At 35.6% G+C, this 24,810-nt stretch overlaps 2 protein-coding genes across 2 annotated transcripts; one reads left to right on the forward strand and one right to left on the reverse strand.

Annotated features, from left to right (window-relative positions):
* Positions 1-4,648: 4,648 nt before the first annotated feature.
* Positions 4,649-7,097, forward strand: LOC125646586 (uncharacterized). The gene has a single exon (XM_048872970.2). It carries the CDS (start codon positions 5,983-5,985, stop codon positions 6,985-6,987), a length of 1,005 nt encoding a protein of 334 aa, XP_048728927.2. The 5' UTR covers positions 4,649-5,982; the 3' UTR covers positions 6,988-7,097.
* A 2,951-nt stretch (positions 7,098-10,048) lies between these two features.
* On the reverse strand, positions 10,049-21,486 carry LOC125646315 (uncharacterized). Its single transcript, XM_048872546.2, has 8 exons — positions 21,438-21,486; positions 19,728-20,674; positions 19,308-19,412; positions 19,050-19,169; positions 17,861-17,962; positions 17,425-17,625; positions 17,119-17,239; positions 10,049-12,088 (listed from the first exon to the last, which is right to left on the reverse strand). Exons 2-8 carry the CDS (start codon positions 20,671-20,673, stop codon positions 11,932-11,934), a joined length of 1,752 nt encoding a protein of 583 aa, XP_048728503.2. The 5' UTR covers position 20,674; positions 21,438-21,486; the 3' UTR covers positions 10,049-11,931.
* Positions 21,487-24,810: the final 3,324 nt, after the last annotated feature.

The raw sequence follows: 24,810 nt of genomic DNA on the forward strand, positions 1-24,810 counted from the left end.
GAGGATGTTACTCTTCTCATTCTGAAATGTTGTTGTTGTTTAACCTCCCAAAGAGAATCTTACAATAATATTGAGATGGCATTAGATGGAGTCTAGGATCTTACAACAACATGGAGATGGCATTAGATGGAGTCTAGGATCTTACAATAACATTAGATGGAGTCTAGGATCTTACAATAACATGGAGATGACATTAGATGGAGTGTAGGATCTTACAATAACATTAGATGGAGTCTAGGATTTTACAATAACATTGAGATGACATTAGATGGAGTGTAGGATCTTACAATAACATTAGATGGAGTCTAGGATCTTACAATAACATTAGATGGAGTCTAGGATCTTACAATAACATTAGATGGAGTGTAGGATCTAACAATAACATTGAGATGACATTAGATGGAGTCTAGGATCTTACAATAACATTAGATGGAGTCTAGGATCTTACAATAACATCAGATGGAGTCTAGGATCTTACAATAACATTGAGATGACATTAGATGGAGTCTAGGATCTTACAATAACATTAGATGGAATCTAGGATCTTACAATAACATTGAGATGACATTAGATGGAGTCTAGGATCTTACAATAACATTAGATGGAGTCTAGGATCTTACAATAACATTGAGATGACATTAGATGGAGTCTAGGATCTTACAATAACATTAGATGAAGTCTAGGATCTTACAATAACATTGAGATGACAATAGATGAAGTCTAGGATCTTACAATAACATTAGATGGAGTCTAGGATCTTACAATAACATTGAGATGACATTAGATGGAGTCTAGGATCTTACAATAACATTAGATGAAGTCTAGGATCTTACAATAACATTGAGATGACATTAGATGGAGTCTAGGATCTTACAATAACATTAGATGGAGTCTAGGATCTTACAATAACATTGAGATGGCATTAGATGAAGTCTAGGATCTTACAATAACATTGAGATGACATTAGATGGAGTGTAGGATCTTACAATAACATTAGATGAAGTCTAGGATCTTACAATAACATTGAGATGACATTAGATGGAGTGTAGGATCTTACAATAACATTAGATGGAATCTAGGATCTTACAATAACATTGAGATGACATTAGATGGAGTCTAGGATCTTACAATAACATTAGATGAAGTCTAGGATCTTACAATAACATTAGATGGAGTCTAGGATCTTACAATAACATTGAGATGACATTAGATGGAGTCTAGGATCTTACAATAACATTAGATGGAGTCTAGGATCTTACAATAACATTGAGATGACATTAGATGGAGTCTAGGATCTTACAATAACACTAGATGAAGTTCAGCACATGATGTCACTAAGCTGTAGATGAAGTTCAGCACTTGATATCACTAAGCTGTAGATGAAGTTCAGTACACGATGTCACTAAGCCGAAAAAGTTCAGCACATGATGTCACTAAGCTGTAAATGAAGTTCAGAACAATTAAATGTCACTGAGCTATAGATGAAGTTCAGCACAAGGTGTCACTAAGCTATAAATGAAGTTCAGCACATGATATCACTAAGATGAAGTTCAGCACAAGATGTCACTAAGCCGCCGAAGAAGTTCAGCACATAATGTCACTAAGCTATAAATGAAGTTCAGCACAATTTTAAAAATGTCACTAAGCTGAAGATGAAGTTTAGTACAAGATGTCACTAAGCTGAAGATGAAGTTCAGCACAATTAGATGTCACTAAGCAATAGATGAAGTTCTGCACAAGGTGTCACGAAGCTATAAATGAAGTTCGGCACAAGTAGATGTCGCTAAGCTGTAGAAGTTCAGAACAAGATGTCACTAAGCTATATATGAAGTTCGGAACAAGATGTCGCTAAGCTGTAGAAGAAGTTCAGTACAAGGTGTCATTAAGCTGAAGTTCAGTACAAGATCTCGCTAAGCTGTATACGAAATTGATATTGAGATATTAGATGAAGTTGATACCGATGGATAATTTCAAGATGAATTGCGCAAGAGTTTGCACAGGTGAAAAGCCCAGTAGGTTTCCTGGTTTTTCATGTCACGAGCCTTAATAAAAAATGTACCTATAAGTCAACACCATTGTCGCAAGTCACGCCTATTTTCTCCGTTTACACTACGTCTGAGGTATGGTAAGTACTACCGGACTCGGTAACCGTGGTTAGGGAGTCTGAGGTAGGGTAAGTACTACCGGACTCGGTAACCGTGGTTAGGGACGTCGCGGTATGGTAGCTAAGTGGTATCTAGCGTTTGCTTCGTAACCAGAAGGTCACGAGTTCGACTGCCCCGCTCTTGCAATATGGCCGCGTGAAACCTAAGACGTAAACATACATGTAGGTAGTGATTGCTCCTTCACCAAATCTTGGCATTTAAAAGCGATAATCAGGGGTCTTTCGAATATGACCTTACAAACGGAGGTCCCGTGTCGCGGTAGGCGTACCCTCACTGTTACGGCCCTAAGCGCTAAACATAGTTCTAAAGTAGTACTTACCTACATCTGGTGGCGTCTCAAATTTTGATCTGATTCAATTCATGTCTTAATATCTCACCTGTGTCTTAGGTAAGCTAGATTTATGGAGTAAGCCTAGTTCAAATAAACCGGGTTTAAATCCCATTTGAGCTGAGTTCACATAAACCTCACCTCTGTTTCACACTTAAAATAAAACGGGATTTACCTGAACTCCTGTTCTGTTTGCTTTTTTTCATTTGGTATTTCAATGGCCTCGATTGAAAGATTCTATCATATGCAGAACATGCTCTCGTGTACGAATCAGTATAGAGACATAAACATCATATCTAGGAGACGGTTACTCCTCCTTTGCCCCCAATCCATCTCTGGTTTACCCTTCTCTTAATTTTGTATTAGGATTTATGATATTGGTCGCTGTTCCTTATCTTCACTTGTTCATTAAATTGGGTTTTTGCCGTTAACATCCATGTTCAATCAAATACTTAAATATGAAACAAATTTAGAAGACAGATGTCTTTTATTTCTAGTTTTCTGGTATATTTTCAATCGACTTATGATTGAAATATATAAAACATCTTTGATGTATTTAAATGTCTAGTGGAAGACCGAAGCAAGAGATTTTTCTTCTCATATAAAAGATTTTGAATAAATTCTGCCTCATAAGAATGCAAAAATGCGTCAGCTAATAAAGGAACACAATTTGTGTCCATGAGAATTTCAACAGACTGTTGGGAGATCTGAGACTAAGTAGATATTGTCAATGAGGATCTCTAGCATCTTTTTAATATCAACTTCAGAATACTTGTGCGTAGACTCAGAATAGTGTTAAACAAAATATTTTTTGAATGATTGATGACAAGATTTGAATATTTCCGAGTTTCATTTCCATTGAAGAAACAGATGATCTGTATATAATGTCAAAAAGTCTATTTTCCAATTAAACACAAGGAATGGTTGAACAAAGTGTTGAAAAGTGGTACCCACGTTTTGATCCTATTGATTTTGGGAAGGTTTTGTAATTTCATATTTTTCAAAAAACTATTTGCAATGTTGGAAAATCCACATTTGATTTACACCACTTCTTGCATATGCTGTGGCACATGAACAATATGCCTGAATTTTGTCCTACACAGTGTTTTTGTGAGGAGTAATGTAAAACTCATACGGTACCAATTTTGATGCACCAGATGCGCATTTTGACAAATGCCTCTTCAGTGATGTTCAAGCCGAAATATTGGAAATCCGAAATAACAATAAACTAGTAAGAACTAAAACAAAAAAACAGAGTGCCAAAGACTGGAGTCAAATTCGTCTAAGGATCAGAGCTATGCGTGAGGGAGATACTCCTTAATTTTGAAATGAATTTCAAAATTTTATCACAGCAATTAGATATACATCCGTATTTTCAAGCTAGTAACGAAGTACTTAGGGATTTGGTAGAACATTTACTGGATCGTGCAATGTGCCTTTGTTTATAAGGGTTTTGTGAAGTTTTGGAATAAAGCATATCATGGACTAGCACTCTACCCACATCCCAATCATCGGCGATTCTTGTATATTAATTTTATGAAATAAATCGATCATTGCTGTCTTTTCTATTCTAAGAAGACTATATCAATTTAAATTTGACTCCAAGCATAGATCTGACCTGCATTGAAGACCCAAAAAAAATTATATAGTCTTTGTTTTTTCCTATTCATTTCAGCTTAACCTGAAACGTCGCCATATCAACCAAACCAATCATACCAATCAAAAGTTTCTACATGAAAAGATCTCTTGTCGTGGCTTCATCTCGATACTTAGATATATCGACGACATTCTATCTATTAATGATTCTCATTTCCATTCATACATGTATGTTGATTCGATATACTAGTATCCCAGTGAACTCAAAATAAAAGACACCACAAAGTCTTCCATATCTGCCTCATACATGTATTTGGATAGCTTATTGAAGATAGATGTCAACAACAAACGAACAACACAACTTTTTGATAAACCAGATAAATTCAGCTTCTCCATCATCAGCTTCCCATAGTTATACAGCAATATTCCATAATCACCTGCATGTAGTGTTCTTCTGTCAACTGATTCGATATGCGAGAGAATGTTCTGCATATGATCAATTTTTTAAAATCGAGACAAGCTACTGACAAATAAGTAGATATTGTGGGGGATTCAACAGTCTTGTTTAAAGTAAGAATTTCGCAAAATCTATGGTCGTTGTAATGATCTAATTTCCAAATATAAACTATCACTGAGTAAAATGTTGTTTGACGTGTTTCATACCAACTGTTAGGCCGTTCTTTACCAACTGTTTTTGACTATGGATTACTCTGTTTACCTGAACAATGATAGAGCTCACAGCGGATATGACCGGTCAACAGGGGATGCTTACTCTTCAAAGACACCTGATCCCACCTGTGGTGTTATCATGGGTCGTGTCTGTTCTACTCTTAAATTTGTATTTTTTACAGGAAATATGAGATTGATCACAGATCGCTATCTTCAATTATTTATACAGCGACCAGTCTAGCCCATGAACGAAGAAACTGCTTCATGCAGCGGCCAACCTTACGCAGAAAATGAAACAAAACGTCCCCTACAGCGACCAGCCCAACCTAAGAAATGAAACAAAATGTCGATCTCATACAGCTAGTAGCCTAGTCCCAAGACCCTAAAAATGCGTTTCCAACAACGACCAGCCTAAGCCAGAAAATAAAACAAAACGTCTCATGCACCAACAAAGAATCTGATGCCAAAACATTGTTATCATTATCTCGCTTTGTACTTCAAAGCCCATGAACTATCCATATTCATTCAACAATCAACAATTTTAACTCAAAATCAAGTCATTATTTCTTCTGTATTTCCTTCTTTTTTTTTTTTTTTTTTTTTTTTTTTTTTTTTTTTAAAGATCTGGCATGAAATAAAACAGTCTTCGATCCATAACTCGTTTAAGGGTAATAACTATGTACTCACCTGAAAAATATGTAACATTTTCATGAAAAACAAACGTCTAGAGGTTTCCAAGAGATTCAGGTCGGACATAGTATACATATAATACTTAATGTCATTAGGGTGGTATATACTGACCGATCGTTTTCTCACAAGTCCTTGGGAAAACATTCAAAGTAAGGTTCATGGAAACAAGGAGGGCTCATTTTTGGACGTTTACCTCATTTAGCTGTGAATCTACAATGTTGTTATTTCTGCGGGTCAATTCAAAACGAACATGTAGACATGCGTAAGGGTCAGTTAGACTGACAGATGGACAACGGTTAATCAGATCAGATAAAGAAATTAAAGGTGCGTGAAATGAAGGTAAAAGTCCGAGTTGCACACTATAAAATGTGAGATAAGGAGTAACTGGATATCTGCTTTATCAATGCAAATTTTATAGGATAACGTCTTACTGATAACCACTCCAGTCCGTCCGATGGTGTGTTTACAGGGGTTGGGGATAATTTATCAATCACCAGTAGTAAGGACACCTGTTAACAAAGACACTTGTTACACATGTCGGCGGAAGAATATTTTGATCTACCAATAATTGCTCTTAAGGAAGCTCTACAGGATCCAGGGAATGGCGGTCAGAAGGTTGTGAAGGCACTGGAGAGTGTCGGGTTTATGGGGATAGTGGATATTCCTGCATTTGACGTGGAAAAACTAAGACAATGTTGTACGTGGTTCTTTGACTTACCCTGGGATATTAAACAGACTCTCATGAAAAAGACTTTTAACAAGAAAAATAAAAACGTGTATCGAGGATATTTTCCAGTGGTAGAAAACTTATCAAGCAGAAAAGAAGGATTTGAAATCGCAGCAGACGTTTCATCAGACGACCCTGACGTTCTTATGGGCAATTGGTTTTACGAGAAATCGATCTGGCCACCCGAAAACGGCGATTTTGACTTCCAGGCAACGATGATAGAAATGTACAACCGTTTGCATCAAATTGCAATGGATATTCTAAGGCTAGCTTCAATTGGATTGGGAATAAAAGAGGATTCGTTTGAATATTTGTTTAAGGATAAACCATGTTCTACATTCAGGTTGCTACATTATCCACCATGGAATGGAACGCCTCCTGAAAATGCCGTCATAGAGGGCGGTAAAGTCGTCACTACTCCTGTTCACACAGACTCTTGTTTTCTGACTCTATTGGCAACCTTCCAGTTCCATGGACTAGAGGTACAAACGCCTGCAGGAAAATGGTTGCCCGTGCGACCAGTTGCAAAGGGCCTCGTTATGAATGTCGCTGACGTACTCAGCAAAGTCGTAGGTGGGCGCTTTGTTGCTACCCAACATCGAGTGCTTGACATTGGTGTTGACAGGTTCTCCGTGCCGTTTTTCTTGGAGCCTCGATTTGATGCCGACATAAACGTGAACATTGTGACTCAGTGTAAGGGAGAAGGACATTCACGAGATGTCGTGAAATATGGCCCTTGGGTCTTAAAACGAATGGAAGCTAAAGGATTCTTTGAATTTAAAGAGCTTCCAAAATTTTTGTTTAATGCATAACGACTCCATAGACGATCAAATCATGAACTGGATAGTAGGGCTATAATTAGTGGTGAAGATATATGCTATATGGACGTTATAAATAGATCCATGGATTTAAGAAACAGTAATGAATCAAGTTCTTATATACGAGTCCGGGCTACCATAAGATAAAAATATGTAGTCGTTTATCAGTAAAATATACACAAGCAGGTTGTAACTTTACCGAGGTTTTTTTTTTTTCAATTATTTTTAATTCCCATGTTTTCCTTAAATTCAAACTAGCATAAAATGATTGACATGGATCTTTAAACACCTCTTTAGTACATGTTTCACCCTCGAACAACGGCCTTTCGTCTATACCAACTTACATGGTACACTCCAAGTCCAAGCTTCATGGTTGGGTAACCATGTCATTGTATTTATAATTATTAAACAAATGATTTTCAAAGATTGGTAACAATCAAGTACAAGGCTTCACGCTTTCCTAACACGATGTCTCAGTCAACAGATTTGGTATCGAACATTGAATATCAAAAACTTATCACAGCAGTTTGGGTGGCTTAGGCGACCAACAGAAATCAACAGGAGATAAGACATGCTGATGAGTGATTTGAATCTATTTAGGATATTCAAATTCACACACAGTTTCTCTCCCCTCTCTCCATTTCTCTCCGACGTATCTGTTCTGGCCAACACTTTATTAGGGTTGTATGCTACACCAGAGAAATTTGATATAAATGAAAAGTGGAGGATATGTACATGTACAACAAAGTTTTGAACAAAAAGTTAAAAGACACTGGGACAGTTTCAAATCACTATCAGCATGTCTGATCTCTTTATGTTAGTCGCCCGCGACATCCGTATATTCTTTGTATCATTTTCAAAAATGATATCTATCTTACCCGAAAACATACAAAAGAACAGTATTAGCAAGTTCAAGTGAAAAGACTCTTGAAAATTTTGAATATATAGAAAAAACCTAATTATTCTTAAAAATAACTCGATGTACACCAGGTTGTTGATAACAGGCGAACTCCCACTGAGGGCATTAACTACATGTATCAAACCCAGCCGATGCAAAACTGCACCAATTAAAATAAATACTGATGATCTTAATTAAAGAATAGAAAAATACAAAAGGGTTATATTACATTAAACAGAAACTACAACGAGTTTAACTTCTCGTATGAAACGAGTACTAAGTGTGTTGTTAAACTTTGCTCTCGCCACTCGATTTGGTCCCTTGCTTCGCTCGGCACCAACTCTCTTGGTACTCGAAAAAATTTACCAACATATATCTAAAATGCTAAAGCCAGCCGTCTGATCACTCCACTGTGGTTTCGGTCTTGATTGAATTCATATGCTATTTTGATAACGAGTTTGTAGTTCTCATTTTTACTTTTCAGCTTCTTTTATTCAAATAACTTATTTGTTATTATTAACAAATTATCGGCCACTGGATTGGGAATTTTTATTGTTTCGGGTAAATAATTAAATTCCTTATTAATAACATGTATAAAAGTTTTGAATAGAAAATTTAAAATGAAACAGCTAAAGGTCAAGTTCAATGTTATTTATTTTGTTTTAGATACCTTACAGACCAACTGAAAATAATATGCTGTGTCGTGGATATTAATTTTCAAACAATAAACTACTTTAAACTGACATCAACATTTCTACCTGTAATGTAAACAATTAATTACACACAAGTTACTTTCCTTTGGTAATTCAACATCATTAAACACACTCAGAAACGTAGCTGAAGAAAAAGCGCGCACGAGTTTGTTTTCGTAAAAATGGTGTAAATGTACTTTTTTGAACGACACAATTAAGTGGGTCAGGGATGAAATATGTATTTTTTTCCAAAGGCCCGAAGTTTGGAAAAATCACTCACAAGTTGAAGGTCACAAAATGCATAACCTGCGTTGTGCAAATTTTCTCTGCAATGTTTGCAACCTTCATCTCCCGTTTAACAAATAAAAAACGACAGATTTATTATTTATATGTATAGAGATGATTTCAGCTTCACCGCCGTTAACTCCCCTTATCTATATAGCAATATTCCATTATCACCTGCATATGGTGTTTATATCTCAACTGATTTGATACACAAGAGCTATATTGTTCTTTGTATGTAAAGTTTTTAAATCGAAGCAAACTACTGACAAACAAGTTGATGGTGCAAGGGTTCCAACAGTCTCGTTTAAAGTCAGCATTTCGAAAATTGTATGGTCGTTATAATGATCTAATTTGACAAAACAACCTACCATTGGGTCAAATGCTGTCTGACTTGTTTCATACTGATTGTTAGGCAGTTCTTGGCACACTGATATTGACTACGGATCACTCCATTTACCTGATCAAGACATAGGGCTCACAACTGGTGTGACCGGTCGACAGGGGATGCTTACTCCTCCTAGGCACATGATCCCACCTCTGGTATATTCAGAGGTCTGTGTTTGCCCAACTCTCTTTTTGGATTCCTTATAGGAGTTATGCAATTGATTACTGTACGTTGTCTTCGCCTTTCATCCATTTTTTTTTTTTTTTTTTTTTTTTTTTTGCCAATGAAGATTATCTGAGGGATCAGTTCATGCTCCTGAGAGTGTAGCATGCTGTGCACATACTTAGATATTCAAAGAGAAGTATTTCCATTTTACTTTCAATAAGCTATGATAAAGCCATTATTGATGTAAAAATACATGCGTAAATGCATTCAACATTTTCAGTAGACATTGCTTCTTAAATTTCTCAAGTTTATCCCTAAAATTAGCCCTTATTTACAGTCAAAAAGTGCTGGACGGCCTGAAATTCTTGACAAGCAAATGGTGACTGACATACAGAATACAGACATGAAAGAACTAAACATCCCTTGTTATTTACGTTTCATTTCTAAACCGTACCATTATTGTATTGTTACGGATTCTTTCACGTAATTTTAGTTACGCGGGTTATGATTTTTTTTTTCTGCAATGCTACATGTAGTTACCTTCATCACCCGATAAAACAACAAAGAAAGCATTTTGTTGTTTAATTAACCACATTTAGAACTGCAATCCATTGAAACTCAAATCTAATAATATTCATGTTTGCTTCATTTGCATACCATGTCAATTTGATATTTTATAAATCAATTCAGATCCAATACAAAATGATATATAAGCACCCTAAACAGACCTGAGACTTGAATTAAACTTATGAAAAACACATACAAAATCACATTCAATGGACAGGTATGTTAATCACTTTTGAATTTCTAAAAGCATTTATAAGTTACCTTTCAATATTTTTCTTTGAATAATGTGTTTAAACTTTCATATTGCATCAGTGTATTTACATGTTTGAATGATATTTCATACATTTATATTTTTTGAAAATCACCAAAGTGTTCTTTAAAAATTCTTAAATTAGTTTTATTTTTTTCATAGTGAGTATCTAAAAAAAATTCTTTTGCTTTCATTTCAAAAAAAATGTTCCATTACAATTCCTGTGTTTCCTTGGAAATAATTTGGAATGCTTAAAATTTCATAGGTCGATGTGATGCTTTACATTAAATATAATTTGTTTATTATGAATTATTTCAAACTTTATTGACAAAACAGCAATACAAAATGGCATTTAGAATGAACATAGACTAAATTACTAAACTCTTATCGAGCCAATTTTGCTGTCTCCTCCTACGGATATTGTTCATGTTCTTCCCGTTTACGGTCTCTTTGGGGTGGTTGCTTTTGCTATCGGTGGTGGTCTTTGGGGTGGTTGCTTTCACAGGCACCTGAAGTATGGATATTACTATCCCCCCCCCTTTTTCATATTTTTTTTTGGTGGCAATAATTTCTCTGAAATGTATGAATTCCCAGTCTATCTCATCCCTCTTTCGATTCATGTAATCGTTTCACGCTTTTTGTAAGCTTTAAAGATTGGCCTTCTACCGGTATAATAAAATACACAAGGTAAGAAACAAAAATTTGTAAACAAACAGGGGGTCCCCGTTTCCGGGCACATTTTCCAAGTAATTACAGCGTTACCTAAGAAATTGTGACGAGCGGCAGGTCGGGGAGATGTCATACTACAAGTCTCTTCAACTCAAAACCCATCTCATCTCTTTTATTTGACACAATCTTGCGTGCATTGATCGGACAGGGCTTCATCTCTTCCACTGGCAGCCAAAAAGGAGGTCACAGAGTACGAATTTGTTGTACGCGCCGTGTGATTGGTTCGCAAAGACATTGCTTAGTCTCGGGATCATCCGAAGGGTCTCGGGATTATTCGCGGACCAATCACACGACACGTTATAAATTCGTACTCTGTTGCTTTTGATATCGGGGGTGGTCTTTGGGGTGGTTGCTTTTGATATCGGGGGTGGTCTTTGGGGTGGTTGCTTTTGATATCGGGGGTGGTTGCTTTTGATATCGGGGGTGGTCTTTGGGGTGGTTGCTTTTGATATCGGGGGTGGTCTAGTCAAACGCTGAATGTTTTATTTCATCCTCGGTCGCATTGGCGGCAACCAACGAATTAGTATCTGCGTTGTTTGTATATTTCCGCAAATCGGGAAGCAAATCCGATGGAAGGGGTTTGGAATTAATTCTTCTATACATTAGTCATTTAAGCATGCAATAATACTTACAAATACTTACACGCTATTTAAACCCTTTGAATATTGTTTAGTTAGTGAATACATCTAATTAGCGAGGGATCGGTTTCCTTGAAAATATTATATACGGAATTTTCATTCAATGCACAAATTCATCAAATAGCGAACGTGTCAGAAGAGAGAGAAAAAACGTGAAAATTACAACCAACTATTTCAATCTCTGTGCAGGCATCCAAGAACAAACCACTGCATACACGAGCTATTATTACAAAGAACAAAATCCAAACATATATGCATATGGTGCGCTATAATTCATCTCTGCAAAGGTCAATGATGTGCATGATTTCGTCCCACTGTTCCTTTATGTATCAGATGTCTGAAAGTTTCCTGAGTTCTTGGGAGAACTTAATGACGTCGACTCCACTTAGGAGAAGATCGGATCTGAGGATGTCATAGAACGTGGCTGGTGAGCTGGTCTGTAGGAGGCGGAGTTCAGAAAGAAGCTCAAAGTTAAGATCATACAACCTACAACACAATTTAAACATTCAGAGCCCAGTAAACAATTCCGATAAACTAATATCAAGGTTATATAAGAATGTTGAATTTTCGAGACGACCTCAGTAAAAACGAAAAAGTTTTACTTAAGTAAAAGATAATAGCTAGTATTAAGTTTTCGAAAAAGTATGTTGAAATTCCCATGGGTACGATAATTGCTCATTTATTAACCGACCTGCCTTATGTTCCTTGTCGTGGCCTTTAACTCGATATCTAGATATTGTATATCGACGACGTTTTATCTATTTCAAACACATTTTCATTCACAAAAATGTTTTAGCTATCGATCTTAATTATAGTGTTTTATTTTGATAATTTACAGATATAAAATTTTGTCAGACTGTCAGCATCTTCACAAGTCAAGGGTTATTGATTCGTTACCTCGCACTAACCCTCGACATCAGTCGCTATATAAATGTTGAGCTCATTAGACCATTACGCAATCCACTATAAATAAAATATCCAATGAAATCACTGCATCTTGTTATGGTGTATAATGTACAATTGTAATATGTACACCACTAATTATGTTTATTGATAGTAGATCTAGTTTGGAAACCTGTAATATCGATTTATTTGTCAGTAGCTTACCTCCATTTACAAATTTCTCATGTGCAAAACATGTTCTTGCATATCGAATCAGTTGAGAGACATAAAGACCATATGCAGAAGATAACTAAATACTACTACATAGATGTGGGATATTGTCTACTACATAGATGTGGGATATTGTACTACATAGATGTGGGATATTGTACTACATAGATGTGGGATATTGTCGATGGAAAGCTGGGGTAACATTTTTGTCATGAGATGGAATTCCAAAGATTTTGACTACGGATTATTCCGTTTATCTGATCGAGATACCAATCTGATTAAAACCAGATCCTGAGATCCGCTCACTTAGATCGCTACACTAGGGTAGCGATCTAAGTGAGCGGATCTCAGGATCTGGTTTTAATCAGATTGATCGAGATACAAGGCCCACAGCGGATGTAACTGGTTGACAGGTTATATTATTTCGTCCTAGGCACCTGATCCCTCATCTGGTGTGTCCAGGGGTCCATGTTTCCTTAACTCTTAATTTTGTATTCCTTATAAGAGTTATGAGATTGATCGCTGTTTGTTATTTTCAGCCTTTCATGTACAACATATTTGAGACTTACTTCGAATATAATAACCTCCAAAATACTGCTATGGTTTATCCCTTATTCTCATTCCAAAATATTTACATTTCCAATCATGAAATTTTTTTTACCATTAATAGCTTTACAAATTATAATGAAACCCATTTCCTCATGAACGCACTTTAGTTGAAAACAATACACGTATAAATCTTGATAAATATAATACATATAAGAATTATTATTTCAAAAAACTGTCCTGCAATTGGACCAATTAAAATAAACACATATTTTTACATCATCCTAAAATGCAAGTAGATGCCGCCTGGATAGTTGGATAATTGAAAAATGTGTGATCGATAAAACCAAAATTCAGTTTGTGAGACAATGGTGACAAACCCTGATATTGAGACAATGGTGACACCCCTTGATATTGAGACAATGGTGACAAACCTTGATGTTAAGTGCTTTATTACTGTAAAAAAAATAATCAATTACAATTCTTAGAAACTATGTAATTGTAAATGAAATGAATGGACGGAATTTGAATTGTGATTTAAGAAAAGTATCTAATTAAATAATAAAGTACTTAAACGTATCCCTGGTCATCAGCATGTGATAATAGAGCTGGATGTTCACTGAAAAAGGAGGTGCAACGAAACCAAGGAAAAGGAGAGTATAAAATATCAAGAACTAACAGCAAAGTATAAAATATCAAGAACTAACAGCAAAGAATAAAATATCAAGAACTAACAGCAAAGAACAGACAGAGAATGACAAATTTCTTGTGGACGAATTCGGCTTCATTCACCTCCCTGTCAGTGTGGATGTCGTTGTCTCCATTAGAAGTGACTGAACAAAGTAGAACAACAGTACATATACTGCGGCTAGCTAAATACAGATGGAGGAAGACAAAAGTAGCAGGAACCCCACAACTGATATATAGTAATTAACCCATTCTGAACGCGTACCGAGATAGGGGTCATACCACTTAATGATGGGTGTCCTCAACCGAGAACATAGGCGGTGCTTACAATAATGTTACCGTTACTGTATAAAAGCAACTTCATTTCTGGCAATGTACTTAAGATAATTTATTTATCGATTGTTGGATTCCTGAGAATCAACAAGATGAAATGTCCTTATGATAATTCAATTCATCAATTATTTGTTTCTTTGGAATTAATCAAATGAAATATAATCATGATAATTTAATTCATTGATTGCTCAGAATCAGCAAGATGGAATACATTTGATATGGTTTTAATTCATTGATTATTTCATTCCTCAGACTTGTTCCCTAAATGAAAAAAATGAAGACAAAGAACAGTGGCATGAAGTGCATATCAGCCATTCGTACACACCATGACCTGAGGTCACTGTGTGGAGTCTGTAGTAGCTGGTACCCCTCGGATTATCTTTCGTGATATCAAAGATCCTTTTTGCATTTAGTCTTTAGTCAGAATTCTAGAAAAATACCATTATACTAACAGTACAACATTACGTACCCTTGTAATTGACAAAGAAAAGATTAAGACAACGAACAGTCACCAATCTCATAACTCAAAACCTTACAGCACCATTCCTCATATTAGAGACTAAGCTTTCTGACTTCATATAGGGCTGCTTCTTCAATAAAAATAGAGCTCGGAAATATTCATATTTTGTGATAAGTGATCAGTCGTCCAAAATATCACTTTTTAAATACAACTCTGATTCTACTCACAAGTACTGTGAAGTTAATATCAAACATATGCCGTAGTTCTTCATATATAATACCTACGTAGTCTTCCATCAGTCGGTTGGAATTCCATGGACACGAATTGTGCTCCATTATCAGTTGACCTGTTTTATATATAAATATAAACGGAATGACTTCAACTTCTTCGTCATTAGCTTCCCTTATATATGTAGCAATCTTCCATTATCACCTGCATATCGTGATGAAAGTCTCTCAACTGATTCGATAGGCGATAACATTTTCTGTGTACGATCAATTTTTAAACCGATGTTAGCGACTGACAACTTGATGATGCAGGGGTTTTACTAGTTTCGTTTAAGATTAGAAGTTCGCTGTGGTCGTTTGCAAATGTAAAAAGTGAATACCAATATCTTGAATCTCAAAGTCGATCTTCGGTCCCAATCGTATTCTCTATGTAAATGCGTTAAAGAACTGATATTTCGAATACGGTAATCTCAAATGCCTCGCTAATGTCGATCCCAAGCCCTAATTTTATCTGATTTACCTAGTGGTACAGTAAATTTTCCACCCTGCTAAACATACCTGCAGCTGATCTCATTACTTAACAAATTTTCGCCCGTGGCTATTCACGTCAATATACCGGCGTTTGCTAATTAACATCCCCCCTTTTGCAATGTATCTAAGTCCCATTAATTGGTATCACAGCCCTTTGGTTGTTAGTGTGATTTCAAAGCCAATTATAAATAAAAAGTTCCGATACTACGGATAGTTAATTTGACATGCTTTTGAGATAAACACTAAGAGTTTCAAAGTGAACTTGAATTAAGCAAGTTTGACAACACTGAATAGGACATTCAAAGAATCGAGCGTTGCCTTGCACAGTTCTTCAGTGACAATGAAAGCAACATTGTGTTAGCTAAGACATTGAACTAAATATTTTAAGTCTTTTTCTTTTCTTGCGTGCTAAGTTCTAGATTATAGATTATAAGTACATATTACTCCGTTTACCCGATGAAGAAAGAAGGCTTGCAGTGGGTGTGACCTGTCAACAGGGAATTGCTTACTCCTCCTAGGCACCTCTGGAGTTTCCAGCGATCCGTGTTTGCCCTGATCTCAATTTTGTATTCTTTTGGTATTGATGAGGTTGATCACTGTCCGTTATTTCATATTTTTTTTATGTAGTTAATAAATTGCTAGAAAAATTTCAATGAAATCAAATTTTGTAACCTAGGAGATGGCAGTGAACCCGAAACGTTATTTAGAATCCCCGACAAACATATATTTATTGATCATGGGGGCAACAAATGCAGGAAAATAAAGTCACATTAAAATTATAAATCTAAGGGGAACAAAATGATATACGTTGTTACAGTAACGAATGGTATGGGTCGAGTAAAGAATCACTTTGCGATTTATAAAAGGTCAATCATTTGTTCGCAAACAATTTTTGATAAACCCAAGCCCGACAAAATACAATGAAAGGAGAAGATAATGAACAGTGATCAATCTCATAACTCCTACATTTGTATGAGGAATACAAAATTAAAAGTTGGGCAAACATACATCCCTGGATATCCCAGGTGGGATCAAGTGCCTAGGATGAATAAGCATACACTGTCGACCGCTCATATCCCTAATGAGCCCTATATCTCGATCGGATAAACGGGGTGATATGTAGTTAAGACCAGTCACAAAAATGCGTCACACCGATTTCCTAAAACAGATGTGTCACAGCGCCCCTCTCAATGCGTCGCCCACTACAATAAAATCACTCCACGAGGTACAATACACTGCATCACTCTACCTGCTACAATACAATGTGCTACATTCTGATTACTTAAACTCGATATGATATGAGTCACTAATATGCGTCATACTTTGATTATCATACTTCCAATACCATATAATACGTCATACCCCTCGATGCACCGCCGTAAAATGGCTGAAATATTGTCAAAACGGCGTGAAATCGCAATCAATCAATCAATCTTCGATGCAATGCTCAATGTTCTGACAAAGTACACAGTGTTTGATATAATGCGTCGTACTCTGCTTACTTACTCCCAATATAATGTAATACACTGTACCCAATAAGTCACGCTCGGATTGCATACACCCGACACAATGCATCACGTCACGCTCTAATTAGGTTTTACTCATTCATATCGTTTTACCTTTTTGATGGTTTGGACAAATCACAGCTATCCAGCCACCCATTCATTCTTGTTTTGGTCCATGAGCCGCTGATCTTTTCTTCGGTGTTGTCCTTACTCTGCTGTTTAATTGACACCATGCCTAAATTAACATTAGAAATAAGGACGTGCTATTGTTATAATCTAGTTTCTTTAAGAAGTTGTAAGTTATGAAATATAGAATCACAGACGTTTACAACCATATTTATTTGAATACAACTCTTTCATCGAAAGGTAGTTATATTCTTCGTGTAAGTAAAACTTTATGCAACAATGTGAGAAAAATACCATCAATATTATCAAATATTCGCCCTTTTGATCCCAATTCCTTGATAAGATTCTCCATCATGTGATCAAATTGCTTTTCTGGTGTGAAGTCAAAATATAGACGGGTGCCAATGATGATTCCCAGCCATCCGTCTGGAACGTACCGAGGCTCGACCCGGAGAGGGACAACACATTTCCGTAGTTTGTAGGAATATTCAGCTTCTTGTATATAAAATTCATGTGCATTTTTTTTTTAAGAAACGCTGAATCATTTACAGTAATTCATCTGTGATAAATCTGCACCAAGAACAAACAACTTAAACTTTGTCTTAAATCTTACTAAAGAAGGTGTGTTAAATGATATAAGAAATAACGCTCTGCCATTCACTAACAATCTTAGATAATAATTTATTCTGCCAAAATCGCCCATAAAAGAATTGCTATAAAGTCTTCTGACCTGACCTACAGCTGGGACTCTCTTTGTATCTTTGTGACATACAGATGAGCACCACAGCGGCGTTTTCTATTGCCAAGGACATAGCCTCTACTGTGGAACCACCTGCATGAAAATGTGTTCAATGAATTACACGTTGTAAGTAAGGATAGTTAGTACTTGAAAAAATTAAATGAAACCCTTCTAATCTATATTTTTATGGAAGTAATCCTACTTGTCATTTCACTTTTAACAGTGTACATGTACAATCAGCTGATTGATTAACAGAGCGACCGTCATCTAATGACATCTATTCAAGTTGGTTGTTGAGCCACAATCTAATTAAAATCAGACTTCTTAGATCCGTATCGTATACTCTGCATATTGTAGCGATTGTGAGGGTATTTTAGGATCTGATTTTAATTAGATTGGTTGGGCCATTCATTATGTCATACGGATTACTTTGCTTATCTGACCAATATATAGGACTCATTGTGGGTGTGACCTGACACCAGAAGATGGTCGCTTCTCCTGGGCACCTCAACCCACGATTGGTGTGTCCATGGCGCGTCTTCCCTACTTTCAATTTTGCATGCCTTTTTGGGATTTATGAGATTGACAACTATTCGTTATATTCTCTTATTCATGGGAATCTTTATCTTCGATTAAAATGTTATGTATCCATAACTGTGTTTCTCGTTATTTTGAAACACTATTTCAAACAATGCAAAGCAGCAACACAAACAAGCTATTCTTCCACAAACATTTACACATGAAGTGAAGATAACAATTAATTGTATATTGTTTAGTGTCCCTTTCAAGAATTTTTCACTCATACTGAGATGTTATCATTGGCAGTGAAGGGCTGCAAAATTTAGGCCTATGGTCGGAGCTTACGGCCTTTGAGCAGAGTGGGATCTTTTACGTGCCACACCTGCTGTGACACGAGACCTCGGATTTTGCGAAGGACCGCCCCATTTAGTCGCCTCTTACGACAAGCAAGGGATACTGAGGACCTAATCTAACTCGAATCCCAACGGGATGTCAAAATAAAGAAAACGAATACAAAATTGATAGTAGGACAAGAATGGACACCGGAAAGAGTAAAAATGGGATCAGGTGCTTTGAAGGAGTAAGCATCTGCTGTTGAATGGTCTCACATGACATATAAAAACGCAGGCTGATATTTTGTATTACATGTCGAAATACTGACTGATATTTTCGACGTCCATCCACACTTTGTAACCAGCTTGTTTCAGAAAGTCTTTGACCTTTAACATCACTTTCTGGGAATCCCACTGATAACTTATCATCACGTGAGGTCGGGGGTCATCTGGAAGGTGAAATAAGCGTAAATTTCCTGCTTTAGCATGTCTATGTTGCTCTTTTCCAAAACATGTATTACTTTATTTAAATCAGTAACAGTCTAGAAACTTCAGGTACATACATTACTGAATAATATACTTATTACCCTTTATACAATCGATGCTCATATTCCGTTGCCGCATTTCCCATAATGCACCGGTGGCTGAGTGTCGTATTCTCTCATGTTTATCAAACTGAAGACTCTCTATAACTACAATAAAACAAGACAATCACGTAGTATTAAAATGTTTGTTACAAAGATATTTACGAAGATCAAATGTAATATCTGTGCAAGTTCCATCACTGAATTTAATAAGTAAATAAGATTATTTTGATAAGTTTGGAATTATTATCCATACTTGTCCTATTTAGCTCATAGTCATTGGATTATCGCTATACCTTTGTTCTTAAAAGACATCACCAGTAAATGTATTTGATATGAAAGAAAGTCCTGACATCATATAAACTGTTTTTAGTTGTCTAAACAAATAATTAAGTAGAGAACTAAGCCTGTTTGCTAACTTACCACTGACTAAGTCCGCATCTGAGATGAGTTTGGGGAAATTTTGGTCAAGAAATGAAATTCTCCAGATAATTGTCAAAGTTTGTAGCACCTCCTCTTGATCTCGTTTTTCCTTCAAAATTTTGACAAAAATGGGCAAAGATTTTCTTTTCACCAGTTCTTCTTTATTTTTGTCATTCACAGACAAGTTATTGATGCCTTGTAAGATTTCTTGGACACTCATGCCGTGACGACGAGACACTCTCTCCTCTGACTCTACTGCTTGACTTAAAATTTGAATAATGAAACCCAATACCTCATTCTCAAGAATGGAATCATCTTTTTCACTTTCAATCAGAAGATATGACAAAACTATTATCCCTTTGGCCACAACCATTTGATTATCTTCATACTTGTGTATTGTCTTCTGTATCGCTAATTTTGAATCAATTTCTCTGAAATGAATCCGAGCTGCTGAAGAGGCATGCCTAAGACAGTTATGCCAACATCCCAAAATAAATTTTATAACAAACAAAACAGACTCGCTTGTGAAAACATCTGATAGAAAATCTAATAACCGTGATGTCTTTCTGATAATGACAGATGAGCAGACGAACTGATGACAAAGCAAGCATGAGACGTCTGTTCCTACCCATACAATAGACAGAAAATTTCTGACATTTTCAGGAAAAACACCGGTAGTTGTTGCAAGTTTTTCTTTGTTTTCCTCCAACAAGGACAATATCCTCTCTGTGCCACCCTTTAGATTGCTCTCCACCAAATTATCAATAACGGATACCAATTGTTCTTTCTTTCTTTTCAATTTCTCTAACGTATTCCAAATGAATTTAATGTGAATTTCTATCATGTCTTCCTGAAGAATATCGGAGTATTTGATAGCAGTAAATTCCTGTTTGATTTTCTGCCTCAATGATGCATCAATGGAATCCAAATTTTCTTTGCTATCCATTCTGGTCAAACAATAAATTTAGAATTACGTTAGGAAACGATGACTATGTCGACGTCTAACAAAATGCAAAGAGAACATGATGAAGGTTTATTTTATTTATATTGACAATGATCCATGTCTGCTTCGTAGTTAGTAATAGTATGGGGGAAGCGATATCAAATGTTTAGTGGTATAAGTGTCTGTTGATTGTATAATGACATACGTTGATTGTTTTAAATATCATAATAACATTTCTGAAATGAAGGTTTACCACGTTTAGCAACTATCCTATGTATTTATCGAATAACATCACTCTATATCTATCACTCAATTAATCAATCAATGAAACAAACACATAAAACTTCGAAACTTTAATTTAACTGTCGTAACCGATCTCCTATAATGATGGATAAATCTAGGGTGACAACTAAGATAAGGTCAGCCCAAATTCGTTGCATAAAATATCTTCAAATAGATAAATATTACATACATTCGCTTTAATTGCATAATGGAATTCTAGAGGATAGTTCTCTACATCAATGTTTCGTATTTCTGTATCACCAAAACAGAAATTGGTGATTGATGCTTTCAAAGCTCCCATACTGCATCATTGATTTGTTTCTACTGTTGTAATATATCGATTATTTCTCTAGGAGTTATCTGTGTTTGTTTACATGATATAGCTTTCGAATATGTAAAAACTGTCATACAAAATTGATATGAAATAGAATAACGATAGATAATTGATATTTCTAAGATATTGAAGCGATTTATCATATCCATACCTGCATCAAGAGGATTCTTGTATCGATACTGTATAGATGTTCTAAATACAAACCGATCCGAACACATTGACAACCCCTTCCGTTCCGAAAAAAATCAACATTACGATACGATATCTCCAGGTGCTTCTCAAAAGAAATATCAAATAATCTACCTCTAATTTAACGTTATGTCAAATTTAAAAAAGTTTGTGTGGGTGTGAGTGGCCCTATGGGTTGCTTTCTCCTCCGGGGCACCTGATTCCTCCTCTGGTGTGTCCAGGGGTCTGTGTTTGCCCTACTCCCCATTTCGTATTATTTACAGGATTTTAAAATTTAACATAAGATCAACAAATGAGGTATATGAAAATAATTTTTAAAAAAAAAAGAATAAAGTAAAAATAATAAATACTAGTAATGAGAAGACTGTTATGAAGTTTTCTAAGAAAATTATGCTTATTGGATGGCCTATTAAAGATAAAAGTCAGCATCACTTTCAGTATGAGAGTCAAGATTGGATTGCATCTGTAAAATGTTACACTATTCAGATGTAACGCTCAGATGAAACATTGGCATATCTAAGTAGTGAAACCACAATGTTTTAAATGATCGTTGCATAATGAACGAGTGTTAAAAATATTCAGCCGTAGACGAAAAAAAACAACAGTTGACATATATTCAGAGTAGTAGGCTATGTTATTTGAGGTGTAATTGTTCTGTGGTTCACATATTTGTGAAAGTCGTTCATAAGTTATTTTTGTCACTATGAAAGTTCTAATGTTTAACTATTTTTAAATACGTAAAAGAAATGAAATTTGATTTGATTTTGGTATTGTAAAGAGACTATCATTTACAGTGAGACTATCATTTACAGTATGTTTGGTGTGAGTGTTTTAAGTGGATATTGCTGATTTTCTAGATATAAAAAACTGCAAATGATTTTTAATATCAATGTTTCTTCGATGCATTCAAAGACAGAACATATACCCGCAAATCGATAAATGTTTATCAAATAATTCATTTACATATTATAAAAAGCAAATGAAATGAAATTTTACGGATTACGATTTAATTTCCTGAATTTGATACTGACAAATAACGATAGGAAATTGTTTAAAGTTCGGAATACATAAATTTAATATGTAAAAATTCAACTCAAGTGAATCTTTTTACAATTTGAAGTCTGTATAAGCTTGCAAGTACTATTTATGACATACAAACAGTGGCATACATTAATACAATCAAACATTGTACCTAGAATGAAACGTGATGACCTAAAAGTTACATTCATGTAATTGATGAAAATGGTACGTCTTCCCCTTATTTTCAATATTATATAACAAAACACTGCCATGGTTTAGTCTTTAGATGATGTTTTGAAGGGGAAATAACTAAAACATCTAGCAGATTCATGGAATATATTCCCGGCTGTTTGTGCAATTACAGAAAAAGGTTGAATTTCCAACGTACTAACCACTGTGCTAGAACATCAGACGAATTAAATGGATTCAACGGTCTCGTTTAAAATCAGCATTTTGCAAATTCTATCTTCGTTATAATGACGTAGTATGCCAACATAACCTATCGTTGGGTAAAATGTTGTCTCACATGTTTCATACCGATTGTTGGGCCATTCTTGGCACACTGATCTTGACTATGAATTACTCCAAGCTATAGGGTTTACGGCGGGTGTGACCGGTCGATAGGGGCGTTTACTATTCCTAGGCACCTGATCCTACCTCTGGTATATCCAGGGTCTGTGTTTGTCCAACTCTCTATTCTGTGTTCCTTATCGGAATTTTGAGATTGACCACTGTTCTTTATCTTCACCTTTCATCTTACAGATTGCAATATTCGTCTGATTTGCACTTTCATTTCAAAAATATTATCCCTGCGATCTTTGGTGATTAAGTCTTTCAACATTCCCTTGGAATTACCATGGGTTCGAACTGTGATCCTCTATTTTTGTAATTGGGCAGAATTTACTTAAAACTTCTACATGAGAACACATTTCTTGTTGTGACCTTCAATTCAACAGTTATACATATTGACGACGTTTTATATGTCAACAATCTTCTTTTTGGAATTCTATTATGCCAATGAAAATGGTCAGCTACACCAGAGATTCTTCCATATCTCTTCATATTTCGATATTTTATTGAAGATAAATGTTAGCAGTAAAGTGACAACTCAACTTTATGAAAAATGGGATGCCCTCACATTCTTTATTGTTAACATCCCATAGGTATATAGCATATTTCACTATCATCGGCGTGTGATGCTTATGTCTATCAACTAATTAGATACCCGAGAGCATGTTCTATGTATGATAAATTTTAGATAGAGACAAGCAAGTGACAAATAAGGTGACCCTACGAGTGTTTCAACAATCTCACTTGAAAACAGCAATTTCTAAACTTCTATGGTCGATATAATGATAAATACAACCAGTCGTTTGGTTGAATGCCGTGTGATGTGTTACATACTAATTGTTAGGTCATTCTATACATCGTGATCTCTCCTAAGGTGTGTCCAAGAATCTGTGTTTGCCGTACTCCTATTTTTTATCTGGTATGAGATTGATCGCTGTTCGTTATCTTCAAATTTTCATTATATTAATGAATACATCGATTGGTTTTAGTAAATGTTGCAGCCCCAAGGAAAAAAAATAACGTCCCATTTGAAGGTCATAGCTTTCAAAATAGGATGGATCTGCACGTAAAATTGTTTTTTAAGATAAGAAGTTAAAATCGTCCATTGACTTCCAACGAAACCTTCGATACCTGATCAACTGTTGTTTTGTAAATGTGTACATTGAAACTACAAAAGTTTATTTTGCGTTTCCAAAAATTGCACATTGAAAACTTTTACCACTAATCCATTTGTGCTAAGAGTAAATATTCATTTATATCTATAACAGTTGAAGTTCAATCAAATTGCTGAAAGATTAAAACGCCTGCACATAATTGACTCTGACAGCTCACTCCAAAACATTTTGTTAGTCTAATATGGTGCATACTATAAAACATGGCCTGGTCTGGCCTCAAAGTTGGCTTCAACACAAATTTTGGCTTAGTCTCAAATATGTTCTCTTTTTTTTGGTCTCAACAAAAAAGTATCTACAGAATGTGTGTTTGCTGATATTTGACTGATCTGGTACCAATCCTTTATGTAAAATCATTACTGGTGATAAATTTCAGCAAAAACTATGTATTTTGTTTATACGGGCTTTATAAGCATAGCCTGGTTATCTCATACACGAAATATGAAGAAAACGAACAGTGATTAATCTCATAAATACCATAAACGATACAAAATTAAGAGTAGTGCAAACACAAACCCATGGAAACACCAGAGGAAGGTACCTAGGAGGAGTAAATATCCCCTGTTTGATACC

The sequence above is a fragment of the Ostrea edulis genome, chromosome 6 (assembly GCF_947568905.1).
Source record: "Ostrea edulis chromosome 6, xbOstEdul1.1, whole genome shotgun sequence".
In the NCBI taxonomy this organism is placed as follows: Eukaryota; Metazoa; Mollusca; class Bivalvia; order Ostreida; family Ostreidae; genus Ostrea; species Ostrea edulis.

Excerpts from the sequence above, each read along its gene's own strand:
- LOC125646586 (XM_048872970.2), top strand. The coding sequence starts at position 5,983 with ATGTCGGCGGAAGAATATTTTGATCTACCAATAATTGCTCTTAAGGAA.
- LOC125646315 (XM_048872546.2), bottom strand. The coding sequence starts at position 20,673 with ATGGATAGCAAAGAAAATTTGGATTCCATTGATGCATCATTGAGGCAG. Across the intron at positions 17,963-19,049 it reads GATGGACGTCGAAAATATCA|GTGGTTCCACAGTAGAGGCT; the intron begins GTCAGTATTTCG and ends ATTTTCATGCAG. Across the intron at positions 12,089-17,118 it reads TTGTCCAAACCATCAAAAAG|GTTGTATGATCTTAACTTTG; the intron begins GTAAAACGATAT and ends ATTGTGTTGTAG.